The sequence below is a fragment of the Equus quagga genome, chromosome 12 (assembly GCF_021613505.1).
Source record: "Equus quagga isolate Etosha38 chromosome 12, UCLA_HA_Equagga_1.0, whole genome shotgun sequence".
NCBI classification, from domain to species: domain Eukaryota; kingdom Metazoa; phylum Chordata; class Mammalia; order Perissodactyla; family Equidae; genus Equus; species Equus quagga.
The window spans coordinates 85595140-85608759 of record NC_060278.1 but is presented as its reverse complement, the minus strand read 5'-3'; the positions used below and the strand labels follow the sequence as shown (position 1 = coordinate 85608759).

Genomic DNA, 13620 nt, shown 5'->3' with positions numbered 1-13620 from the left:
AGGCACCAGTGTTCAAGGCTGCTGGGATTCTCCCTGGGCCTCAGTAGACTTAGCAAAGAGCTGAGGAGCCTCACTTTCTCTATGACTCCAATCCCCCGGAGGCAGCCCTTCTTCAGGGACACAGTGTGCGGCTCATCCTGTCTGGTTTCATAGTGGAGGCCAGGACCTGGTTTTCTAAACACCAATGTGAAACACAATGCAACCATCTACAAACACAGAGAAGTCCTACACAGCTTTCAAAAAAACAACTAGCTAACAATGAATAAAAGTTTGTTTACGTATCAGTTAAGTGTCCTGCACTTGCTACTTTCTGGGGAAAAGCACTTTATCTAGGATAAGAAAAATGGCAGGCCATGCTGAAATTCTTCACAGATCTTTATAGAGACAATTATTATCAATTATATAATTTACATTTGTTTAACTCTCTTCCAAATGCTTCTTTTAAAAAGGTTTAACATGTACACAGCAGAAAAAGTATGGGCTGTGTGGTCAAAAAGATCCGGGTTCAAAACCAACCTTTGTAAGGCATAAGCTGTGCCCCATCGGCAGTCTCCTCCTCTGTAAAACAAGGATGTGCCCCACCTCAAGAGAGCTACACTCACCTCCAGGGTCTGGCCCAGAATCAATGTCCGAGAGCTATTTTCACAGGTGAGTCTCACCACAGCCCAACATGGGGCCAGGTCTACTACCCCGTTTACAGACAAGGAACTAGAACATTAAGGGACTCACCCAAAGTCACAGGGCTCAGAGCAGACTGAAGCCTCTTCATGGCCAGTCCTGACTATCCATGACAGCTCCCTGTCTGAATGAGAGAACCCTGGGGCCAGATCAGCACATGTACAACTTTATCTACACATGAAAAGAGATCTCATTTTCCAATTAACTAAGTGGAATATACTTTGGAGTGTATTTCTAGAAAGAGGTAAATTTTAGAAATTGCTGGTAAAAAAGCTGGCTCCAATGAAAACTAGGATGACTTCACCCCCACATTAGTCACCAATCACGGGGCAAACAAGTGCTTTAAAAGCCTCAAACAAATGGGGATGTGGCGATGAAACTGAGGAAACTAATCGAAAATGGGGGAAGGCAGTCCAGATCTAAAGCTAACAACCTATGCCCACAACTAACAGAGTAACTAACGTTTAATAAGCCTGGCTCTTGGGCACCACCGTTTCACTGTACAGCATCATGCGGAGCCTCCCTGTGACCACCCGCACAACTGAGATTAACCCTCCCAAGGGAAACAACAGGACAAGCAAACGAAACTCAGACCCAGACTAGGACCCAGCTATAAAATAAGGAAGTTCAAAAGCTGAATTCATAAAAAAAAAATCATACAAATGAGAGCAATCATTTTAAATCAGTCCAAATGGCACCAGTCAGTAAAGGAAAAGTCTGGAGAGTGAGTAGGATACAGAGGTTGAAGAGCAGGGGCTCTTGGCATGACGAAGGTTCAAGTCTCAATTCTGTTCTGGGTTGTGTGACCCTGGACTTGTTTCTCAATTTCTCTCAGCCCATTTCCCCACCTGTAAGACGGGGTTAATAAACATCCCTACCTCTTGGAGGTACAGAGAGAAGGAAACGAAGAGATACCTGAAAGGCATTTACATGACCCCTGGCACAGAGGCTTCAATGAAAGGATTACTGTTCTTGTCACACTGGGAGAGGCTGAGGGTTCTAATTCTCTAACCTACACACAAGATAAGAACTTAAGGAGCAGCAGAATACACATCTCATCCTTCTGGAATATTCTTCACCTCACCTATCTGTCAGGACAGTCAGGGGCAGTCAGCAGAACTCTCAAAAGGTGTGACAGGAAGTCTTTAAAGGAAGTAGAAACTGGTAACACCTTCATGAAAAATAATTACCAAGAGTCTAAAGTTTATACTCTTTGATCTAGCAATTCCATTTCTAGGAATCACTGAGTAAATAAACTGAGATAAGATTTACATTAATAGATACTCAACCTACCCATTATTCACAATGGAAAAATTACAAACAATCTAAATCCAAAAACTGGGAAGATTTTTAAACAACTCCAGCATATCCAGAAAGAAATAGCACACAGCCATTAAAAATAAACACTTCCAAGATACTGAATGACAGCAGAGAAGATCCACAATCTAACATTAAGTGAAAAAAGCTGGAATACATACAACTATTTAAGTGCACAGAAAACTGAAAGAAAACATCCAAATGGTGGCTTTCTCTGAATAATGCCACTACCAGCATTTTTCATTTTCTTCTTTCTAGTCTTCTAAATGTTATATAATTATTATATACAGAAACAGAACATGTTTTGTTCTGGTTTTAAATCATTAACTCTGTGCCAAATTCTTATTAAAGAGTAATTCGATAAAACAGCGGCTGAAACAGCATCTGCCTGACTTTACTCTTGTGCTACTTGGGAATAAGAAATGCCACTGATAAACTAATATGAACTACAACAATTACAGTTACTGTCCTCAAATAAAACATTTCAAAGCTGGATGCACAAGAATGCAGACAGAGAATTTGGGGCTAAGCTGTAGGCCTCAAAATAACAATCTCTACGGCAGGAAATGGTGGCTACACAGGCCAGAAGCAGTTAAGTGCAGTTCCTTTCAGAAGTGGAACCAGGGGGGCCAGCCCAGTGGCGCAGTGGTTAAGCTCACACATTCCACTTCGGCGGCCCGTGGTTCATTGGTTCAGATCCCAGGCGCAGACCTACGCACCACTTGTCAAGCCATGCTGTGGCAGGTGTCCCACATATAGAGGAAGCTGGGCACGGATGTTAGCTCAGGGCCAGTCTTCCTCAGCAAAAAGAGGAGGATTGGTGGCAGATGTTAGCCGAGGGCTAATCTCAAGAAAAAAAAAAAAGAAGTGGAACCAGGGCAGGGATGAGAGGAAGAACTGGGGCAGCCCTAAGACAGAACCTGAACCTGTGGCTTCTACAGTCAGATACAGGCCTGCACATTACTGAAGGAGCTGCAGGCTCTCCTGGAAGACTGGTCTAGTGAATTTCTCTTACCTGAGCACAATTGTTCAATCTTTGTCAGATTCAACTGCAGAGACTCATTGATCCAGGCCAGCATGTCATGTCGACTTAGGTTATCACTGGTGACTGACGTTGAGTACACGTTCACTGCCATCTTCTACAGCACGTGAGGAAGAGAGAAGGGCTCGAGTTAGTAGGCATGTAAGGGAGAGCAGGCATTTCCTGGAGAGTCACCCAGAGCAGACCTACGGGAACACTCTATTTTTAAGTCTCTTCTTCCTCCCCAAGAGGCCAAATCATAGACACTAGGATTCCAGCCACGAGCCTGGATTTCCAGACACAAACATGACTTGGAATGAACTGCCCAACACCAGCCAGCCTGAAATTTAGGCCTCATTTTAATGTGACTGGTGTAAAGTTTTAAGCAACAAGACACTGAGTAAAGGGATAATTAAGTGCTTTCTGAAGGGAGGCTGATGCACAAACAAGAACGTCCCTGTCTAGAAAACATTAGCCCAAGCTTATCCACTGACAAAGCAAAATGTTTACAGCAGTTTTCTTCAGATGGTGGCCTTTTATTAATTTCTTTTTATGGTTTTCACCATTTTCCAAATTTTCTTTAAAGATTATATTGACTTTCATAATCAAAAAAGTAAATAAGCTTTTCAAATAACCTAAGTACCACAAAGGTAGTGGCAAACGACCTGGTAATGAAGAATCTTTGGTACTAATTCTCTGCTGAGCCACCTGGGGACCGGAGGGCATCTGAGGCCCTACTAAGCGCCAGAAGCTTCACAGGCGTTTATTTAAACTTGACAACTCTCTGCAAGGTTCACCCCATTCTCATTTTACAGATGAGGAAAGAGAGGCTCATCACAGAAGCCCTGGGAATTGGCAGCCAAGCCTGCCCAGCGCCATCAACCATTCTTTCCCTGAGCCTAGAAAATGCTGCCCCTCATCTTTCTGCCAGGCCTTCAAATTCAAAACAACGAACACACAGAAACACACCAACCTTTTAAAATGCTATTAAATGTGGACGCCACCGTCATCCTCAGTCAACAAATGTTTACCGAGCACTGCACTAGGGCCCAAGAAACAGACAAGCAGGAGAGACCAGCTGCTACCCGTAGGGCCTTCACATGCTAATGGTGGAAGTCTGACGCTGACCAAATACACGGACAAATGTCATTTCATGTCGACCATTTAGGCAATGGGGGTGGTGGGAATGCGGTCAGGGAAAGCCTCTCTCTCGAGTTGCCGTTTGAGCTTAAGAACCAGAAGGAAGCAGCCACATGGAGATGGAAGGGTGGCAACAGCCCAGTGAGCAAGGGGAGAGCAGGAAGAGAAGAGGGAAAAGAAGTGAAGAAACCAGATCATGTCAGGCCTCTGCAGGCTATGGTAAAGAGTCTGGATTTTATTCTCTGACTGCTAAGGAGTCCACCAGGGGATTTAAGTGGGGTAGAATCACACTCTCATTTGTTTGATAAAGATCACCCTGACTTCTGGTAGAAAGCAGACTATGGGAAGGGAAGCCTCAAGCAATATAAGATAAGGGCAGGCTACTCCAGATCTAAACGAAATTTCTGGGCAATTACCAAGAGGACACACAACCATAAAACACTGGATTTCTTTTTTCTTCTTCTTCTTCTTCTTCCCCCCAAAGCCCCCTTGTACATAGTTGTATATTCTAGTTGTGAGTCTCTAGTTGTGCTACGTGGGACGCCGCCTCAGTGTGGCCTGATGAGTGGTGCCATGTCAGCACCCAGGATCCAAACCAGCAAAACCCTGGGCCGCCTCAGCGGAGCGCACGAACTTAACCACTTAGCCACCCGACCAGCCCCAAAACACTGGATTTCATAGTGACCTTGACACAATTTTCCTCACTTCATGAGACGTCAATATTACTAATGGCGGGGGGAACCTCAGAGCAAATCTGGAACCACGATGAGACCCCATGCTCTCTTGCGGCACTTCATTTTCTCCACCTAGTGCCTAGTGTATGAGCTGGTCTTCTCACTTCCCATGTCTCCTGCACTAGGCTGCTGCAAGCCCCAGGTCACAGAGCCACAGAATGTGGGCGCTGGAAGGGATGCAAATCTACCCATCCAATCCCTTTCATGAGCAGGGGTGACTGAGGTCTGGAGAGGGAAATGACATATCAATCAGGTCTGTGCCCTCAAATCCCCCACAGCACTTGTCACAGTGCCCTGCACACAGTGGGTGCTCAATAAATGCTTTTTTTAAGGTTGGCAGGACAGCATCAAAGAGATAAAAATGTCCCTATATAAACTTTTTTCAGACAGCAAACCATCAATATTCTTACATTTTTAAACTCAGATGATAAAACCACGTTAGACAAGAAGCCAACAGAATTTAGCTCCTGACTCCACTGGGAAATTAATCCCTATGTTCCTACAGTACTTCATTCAAACCTCTACCATAGGAATTATCATACTGGATTGTCATTATGTCTTCATTTCTGAACCATTCCTGGACCAGATTTGGGCCAGGAGACAATTTGCTCTGTGCAAAGAGCTAAGGATTTCAAGCCAGGAGGACCTGGGTTTGAAGGTGATGCTGTCACTCCTTAGTTGTATGACCTTGGGTAAGTTACTTAACTTCAATACACCTCAGTTACCTTAGAGTTAATGCCACAAAAGGATGAGGTGAGGTTTAAATGAGATAAGGTACATAAAATACTGGGCATGGTATCTGACGCATAATGAGTATTAAACAAACAAGGTCCAGGGCAGGGAGGAACCCTGTCTCATTCATCGTCCTATCTCCAGTGCCAGAAACAGTGCCCGAGACCTGCCACCATCATCTCCCAGGATCCACTGCCACAACCTTCAAATTAGTCTGTCTCAATCTGTTCTTACACAGCAGCCAGAAAGAATTTTCTGAATCACAAATTAGATCAAGTACCTCCCGTTTAAAAATCACTGAACAAATAAATGAAATGCACACTGTGTGCAAAATGCTATTATAAGGTACCAAGGAGAGACATCCACACAAAAGACACGGTCCCAGGCTGAGCACTTACAATCTACTTTGGCAACATCCACACACACACTGGGTACTGTGTGTGTCATGCTACCATAAAATGTAAGCAGCTGGTTAAGCCACGTGTGTCTCCTGACCACACCCCAGCCCAGAAAACGTTAATGGCCTTTCATCATCATGTAATTTAAAACTCTTTCATTAGCAATACATTAATACCTGGTCCCATGTGCTCCGTAAACTCTGCAGCCACTAAATACATAAGGGTAGGCACCCAGTGGATGTTCAATAAACATCCAATGACTCAATTAATTAGCTCTTCCAGGCAGTCAAAAGAGAGCCTAGTTCTCAGAGCTACAGTCAGCCACAGCTCACTCTTCCTCCCTAAGCATTCCATTGCCCGGCCTCAAAGGAAGACTCCAGAATCACCACGCAAACTTCGCCCTTAAAAGGCTCCTTGATCCAGGTTTCAACTGCCTTAGAAAAAGCTCCCTCTTGCCTCCCCAGGTAACTCTTCTCCTTGAGCAGTTCTCCTAGCAGACTCCCAAGCCCCTTCTGATTCAATGCTGACTGATGAGCACCCTATTACTTTCAAGGCACCCTACTGCGCCCTATGGAAAGGGGGAGAGAGGCACCGCCAGAAAAAAAGCCACGTGACCCTGAGTAAACACCTTTCTGGATCACAAGTGGCTCACCTGTGAAAGGTGAACAGCACTCTCTTCTGCGCAAGGTGGCGGTGAAGATTAAATGAGAATCCAACTGAAAACACTTCAGTGCACAGCACATCACGTCCTAAGCTTCCCTCTGCGCCGGAAACCATGCTAGGCATTCTGAAAGGCCACAACAGAGGGCGCGTGTGTATGAAAGGTGCTACCCAGCTCTAGACCTCAAGGAGGCGGGGTGTACAGAGAGTATATAACAGGTAAGTTAAGAGCCTCCACTCAGGAGTCAGAGATGTGTGTTCAGCCACTTGCTGAACATCACTTCACCACTCAAGAGTCTCGGGCCCCTCCTTTGTAAAATGAAGATGGTATCTCTTAGAGACAGCGATATCAAATCACATGATGCGGCACCAAGCACTTAACACAATGCCTGGCACACAGCAAGTTGCGAATCAGCAAATAGCTGCTATTATTATTACTACTCTTAGAGACAGCCCATCAGAGAGGGGGACTGCCGGGTTCGGCGCACCTTCCTTCAATGGGCCTCAGGATTCTCATCCCCAAATCCGGGCGGGGGCCACAGTCTGCCCTGCAGTACGACAAGACGGCTGTAAAGCAGGGACCGGAAAAGCACTGTTCACAGCATCCTGCTACATGCTCTTCCCAGCAGTTATGTGAAATTGTCTTGTCCACGTGCGTATTCATTCTTATTTCCTACCTGTCTCCCCACCACAATGAAGACGCCTGGACAGCAGGCCTTTCCCCTCCTGCTCCCGGGTGTCCCGCCAGCACTCAGCACAAGTGTCTAGCACTTAGAAGGCGCTCAACAAATACCCGGTGAAGAAAGGAAGGAGTCCACTGAGCGGGCTTACATTTTGCCATGCACCGCGATAAGAGCTTTCTGTACGTTGTATTATCATGGTCCCCATTCCACACACGAGGAAACTGGGGCCCAGAGAGGTTAAAGCACCTGCCCAAAGTCACACAGGAGGGAATCGAACCCAGGTCCGATTCCAAAACCGGAACTCTCAACCATGAGGCGACACCGCCTCTTACAGCAGGGCTCCCCAGAGCTCCCAGGACCCCCTCCAACCACACGCCCCTCCGCCCGGGCCCGGTCACCCCGGGACCTCGCGCCACCGCTGTCCGGATTCTACACCGCAGCGGCGGCCCAGAAGCCCCCACGCCGCCGAGGGGCAGCCCCCACTTCCGGCCCAAGGCCCCGCCCCCGACAGAGCGGAGCGCGCGCCCCCCAGCGCAGCCCGCGCGCGCCGGGTCACGGCCCCGCCCTTCCCCCACCCGGCCCGAACAGCACCGCCGTGGGGAGCGGCCCGCGCCCCGCTCGCAGGGCCCGCCGGCGCCTGCGCGGCCCGAGGCCCACCCGGCCGGCCCCGGCCGCCGCTCCGTGCCCGCTAGCCAGCTCACCGGCTCTCGGTGGGACGGCGTCCACGGCCCGTGCCCGGCTCCGGTTCCGTCTTCGTCTCGTTCAAACCGTCCGACCCCGCCCGCGCGCCCGCGCGATGACCTCACACGCACCACCCCCCTCCCCACTACGCGCCGACGTAAAGGCTCGTCATCGCCCGCCGGCTCCTTTTATAGAGAGGGACTCAGCCGCGCGCCGGGGGCGGAGCCCGGTCCTTGATCGACAGCTGAGGCGCCCAAGGGGCGGGGCGCCGGCGGCCGGAGCAATACAGCCACGTGGTCCGCCGCAGCCAATGAGATCCTGCATCGGGCCGTGTGTGACTCCGCCTAGAAGGCGGGATTCAGTTACACATTCTCCACCCCAGGAGCCAAAAAAAACTTGGTTTTACAATGAATTTCTGCAAAAATGGGTTATTGGATAATAAAGATACTTGATAGGCGCTTTGAGGAAAGATTTAAGTCACCTCAGAGACACATTCTGTGACCACCCTCTAATCTCATCATCTATTTATTTTCCTCTGGGTTCCTTATGAAGTCATCTCGTCTATTTGTTTAGGCCTTTATTGTCTGCCTTTCCGTAAATTCCACGAAAGCAAAGATCTCCACAGTCCTGTTCTCGGCTGTGTCCCAGTGCCTGACACATAGGCTCTTAATAGAGACTTGCTAAAAGGATGAATTACACCCACTTTACAAAAGAGGAAACTGAGGCTCAGAGAGGCCGATTGACTTGTCCAGCATCAGAGGCTGATCCACGTTTCCAGCTGGTTTCTTTGTTTTGATATCATTTATTCATGTGTTCAACAGATATTTATTTTCCCTGATCAATCAGGCCCTAGGGCTTTGATGGTGAGCGAAAACCAGACACAGCCTCTGAGGTCTTTAAGTTTTCACTCTAACAGGGGAGGCAGAGGACAGAATTAATGACACAAATCGCTGTTTAATCACAAACCAGACTTTGTGCTAGGCAGGAGCGGTATGCGGCAGGGGTGAGGGCACCTGGGTTGCATGGAGTGGGGTCCTGGAGGCCCCTTCTGGGTCAGGTCTCACCCAGTTAGCTGCTGAAGGCCGGGCAGATGTTCAGGGAAGAATGGGGTGGGGAGCTTGGGCAGGAGCTGTTTATCAGCCGGTCTGGAGGCATTTCAATTTTATAACCACCTGTACTGCTGGTTGTCTCTCTGGTATGTAGAGCTCCCAGAGTTCATCACAAGGAGTGATGACCGCACCTGAGCAGTGTGGGAAGGGCTTCCCGGAGACGATACTTGCCCTAAAAGATGAGATGTTAACCCAGCAAAGGGGTTGGGGTAGGAAAAAGCAAACAGGAGGAAACGGCAAAGAGCCCTGTAACCAAATGATTTGAGAAATAGTAGTAATTAGCCTTATAGTGAATTGATAGGAAGCATGGATCATCGAGTAAAGATAAATATTCTTAAGTGCTTTGGGGCAACGTGTGTTACCCCCATTTTATACGGGAGAACATTAAGTTCCCAAGAAGCTAAGCAAATTTCATGAGTAGCAAAGCCAGCAGGTCTGGGTTCAGATCTTCACTCTGCTAAGAGTTAGAATTAAATGAGATGTGTGTGAAGTTCTTAGACTGCTCCTAGCGCATAGGATGTGCTCCATAAATGTTAGTGATTTCTGAGTCCCTTTCAATTGGTGTCAACATTCAATTAATGTCAATTAATTGTTGTCAGCATTACCTAAAGGCCCTTTTGGATTGAGGGGAGGACATTAGTGTTAGGGATGAGATCAGTGGAGAAAGCCAAGTCAAGAAGAGCCTCAAGTGCCCGACTAGAGCTTGGCCCTGGTTCTGCAGACACAGGGCATCACAGGAGGTTTCTGAGTAAGGGCCTCCAAAGTAAAACTCATCTGCCCTCCCAGGAGACAGTGGCCAAAGAGATGAGAGAGGGGCACGTGACCTGCTCAGCGTCCACTCTCCTCCCTGAGGAGGGGGCTATCCAAGCTATTCTTGGTCCAATTAAGCCTTGACTGCAACAGGCCAGAGAGCAGAAAGAAAAAAGAATTTCCACCTAGCAGGAGAAATAGCTTCAGGGACTTTCATATGAGCCTTTAAGGAACTGTTTTAGTATGTACAGTAATCTCATTTTCACAGACAGAAATTGTTGAGTCTCCTCTCCAAAAGCAAAAAACTATGACTTTAAAGCCTGAGTTTTCCAATTGTATGATAAATTTATGGAACTAAAAAATGGTGTTGGGAGGTCTCAGCCACTTGGAGGACCTCACAAGCTCATGGAGCAGACACTTACAAAAGAAAGAACTTATAATACAGAGTGCTCTGTGCTGATAGATTCTTCTGTCCCCCACAGGGACGGAGCATGCAGATGAGGGAATGGCTCCCAATCCCACCCAGAATGGGGGCAAAGAAGGTTTCCTGGATATTAGTGAGAACTGGAGGACCGGTCTGGGAAAGGGGAGAAGGCTAATCCAGGCAGAGGACAGCATGTGCAGAGACTCAGAGTATGCAGAAACCACCTCCAGTAATGCCAGCCTCTGTTTTCTTTCCGCAATGCCAAGACCTCAGGATGAAGCAAAGCTCAGAGAGCACAGGTAGGTTATAAGACCGGAGGCACCAGGATTTCTGCACTGCTCTGTTTGTGTATTTCACAATTAGTTAAAAGTTGTAAAAATCAAAAATAACCAAGTGTAATGTGTGATTCTGGAATAGATACTGGACCACAAAAATATATATATTTATTTTCCTTCCTCTGTAAAGACGCTATTGGAGCAATTGGCAAAATCTAAATAAGGTCTACAGACTAGATAAAGAAGTGAATAAACATTCATTTCCTGACTGTGATAAATGTACTGTAGTTATATAAGAGAGCGTTCTGGTTTTTAGGAAATACACACTGCGGGATTTAATGGTAGAGAGATGTCTGCAACTTACTCTCAAATGGTTCAGAAACAAATAATATTAATACAGAGAGGATGACAAAACAAATGTGGCAAAATGTTAATATTTAGAAAATTTGGGTGATGGATATTTAGGAATTCTTTGTACTATTCTTGTATCTTCTGTAAATCTGAAATTATTTTAAAATAAAAAAAATTTTAAGAAATAAATAAGGTTAAACAGAAAGAAGGCAGAAAGGAAGGAGGGAGGGAGGGAAGGAAGGTAGGCTGGAAGAAAGGAGGAAGGAAGGCAGGCAAACTGTAGCCCAAACAAAACACACACACACAAACCCAAAAAGTAAATAGATGTAGGTGAGGCCAAGGAGAAATAGTAGTAGACTGGCTTCACACAACAGATTCCAACTCACAACTCCTTTACCACGGGCTGTGTGGCCTTGGCTATGCTATGGGACCTCTCTGAGTCTCACTTCTCTTACCTAAAATCCTGGTTAGTTACAGCCTCACATCAGGGTTGCCAGGAGAGTTCTCTAACAGTAACAAACAAGCAGCTGCTGGTCACTCAGCACTACCCAAAAGCACTCTTCCACGTGCTTCACGAACACTGAAATCACTTGATCCACACAGCCTATGAGGTTGATATTATCATCTGTTTTACAGTTGGGTCAACTGAGGCATGGGAAGGCTATGGAGCACACCCAAGGTCACAAGTTAGGAGGAGGTGAAGCCAAGAACAGCACCCAGGCTGGCTGCAGAGAGGAATCAAGGACCAAGTGCAGACCTCAAGAAGCAGCTGGCTGGAAAACCAGAGGGACGGAGGTTGGATAGCAGACCCTGTCTGTCTGGTGGAGACCCCCCACCAAATAGCTATGGAACTGTCCAGAGACCAGTCTCTGCACCCCCAGGCAAGATCCCTTCCACAGGCCTCTAGGGTGGAGGATGCCAAAGCCACCCCCATCCACTCTCCCCAGCATCCCCCAACATGTGAGGGGCCGTGGTGGACACAAGTTCCACACCAGATGCTGCTGTTGCTACAGTCAGTATCAGTCAGCCCAGCTCCTGTGCAACAACCTGGGGGAATATTGCTGTCCTTCCTTTTTAATACTTCATTAATACATTAATAAATATTTGATGTTACCCTCGCTACCAGCACCCAGTCATTAATGTTGCATTGATCAATGGCTTTCGTTATCACAATGCCATCCAATACATTTGAGGGCTTACTGCACACCAGACACCAGGCTTTACCCAGACGGTGCCTGTGAACACTCAGAGCCCTAGGAAGTAGGTAGGATTTGTGATCTCCGCCCCAAGAGTCACCTGCCCAAAGTGACATGGCAACATGCTAGACCCCAGATACAGCCCCAAGCCACTGCTTAAAAGGCCTACGTGTGGCACAAACTCCAAACCCATCCCCCCAGATCGAAACATTCATCATGCTGTCCCCTTGCCACCAAGCCTGGGATCACTCAGCTCAGAACCTGGGCATCTTGAGAAAACACATTAAAAAACTGCTCCGAGAGCTCCTCCAAGGCCTCCCCTAGCAGGGCCCAGGAGCAGGCAGGACACCCAAGGGCCTCTCACCTGGAGGGCTAGTCCATCTCCTCTCTTAGGGTTTCGAGGCCGGGGCTGTTTATTTCGCTTCATCCTGTCCTGGCATTTGGTGCAGCACTGTACACAAGATGGCTTCACAGGGCTGCCAAGGCCCCTGGGTCTCAACGCCTCAGAGAGGAGCGCCAGCCCAGCATGCTAATTGCCAATTGTCTCACCATGGCAACTCACACCTGGGCTGTTCTAGCCCAGCTGCACCTGAAAACAGTTGGTTTCTCATCCTCCACTGCAACTCCAGACCAGACCCTTTAGGAACTTGACCTTATTGAGGCACCCAACTATAATCATGGAGGTGGCCATGGTTGTGACCTCTCTTACATGAGGAAACTGAGAGGCTCAGAGAGGTGCCAAGTCCAACTACTGCTCAACTGATGCTCTGTACACCTCGTTTACACACCCTTCGCCCTCTGCACACACCAGCTGACCAATATTAACCTCTGAAGAGGTGTTGAAATCTTCATCGGCTCCTTTTCCCTGACCAAAGGACAGAAGTAGTGAGACATGAGGATTAGGGCACCTTGGGCTCTGGGCTTGGGACGCTGTGGCTGGGTGCCCCCAGGTAAACTTTCAGATGTTACTACTGAAGGGAGTTGCAACAGGTACACACTCTAGCCAAAGAAGTGAGGCCACAGGCAGCTATGTTAGAATCACGGGGCCACTCCCAACCAATCTCACTGGGGCCAAGTGCCCTTGCTGAACGTGGCTGAACCGCTCCACAACTTGGGGGCAGTGGAGCAGGGCAATTCCACAAAGCCACCAGGAACTGGGAGAAATCAGCCCTGGGATTCTTGCGTCATTAATCACCTTGATGAGCTACCCAAGAGCTGTAAGAAATAGTCTTGAGATGACTGTTCCAGACATCAAGCGTTTAACTAATCACTCTAGTCACTTGTATTAGGAACCAAGGTTTAGAAACCCATTCACTAGGCCAGTGTGGTCCCTGGAGCAGCAGCATGGAATTCACAAGCTCCACTCTAGACTTAATGAATCAGAAACTCTGGAGGCAGGGCCCAGAAATCTCTGCTTTCCCAAGCCTCCCAAAGGATGTTGATACACTGGAGGGTGGGGACCAGGGTGCTA

General features: G+C 47.7%; 1 protein-coding gene across 1 annotated transcript in view; it reads right to left on the bottom strand.

Annotated features, from left to right (window-relative positions):
- The window catches only part of MAPRE1 (microtubule associated protein RP/EB family member 1), a 28037-nt gene extending 19831 nt beyond the window's left edge, over window positions 1-8206 (bottom strand). Inside the window, exons 1-2 of the mRNA XM_046678484.1 lie at window positions 8065-8206; window positions 3011-3134 (exon numbers count right to left, since the gene is read on the bottom strand). Of these exons, the coding sequence (XP_046534440.1) occupies window positions 3011-3131 (121 nt within the window). The 5' untranslated portion in view covers window positions 3132-3134; window positions 8065-8206. The remainder of the gene's footprint in view (window positions 1-3010; window positions 3135-8064) is intronic.
- Between the last annotated feature and the right edge of the window lie 5414 nt (window positions 8207-13620).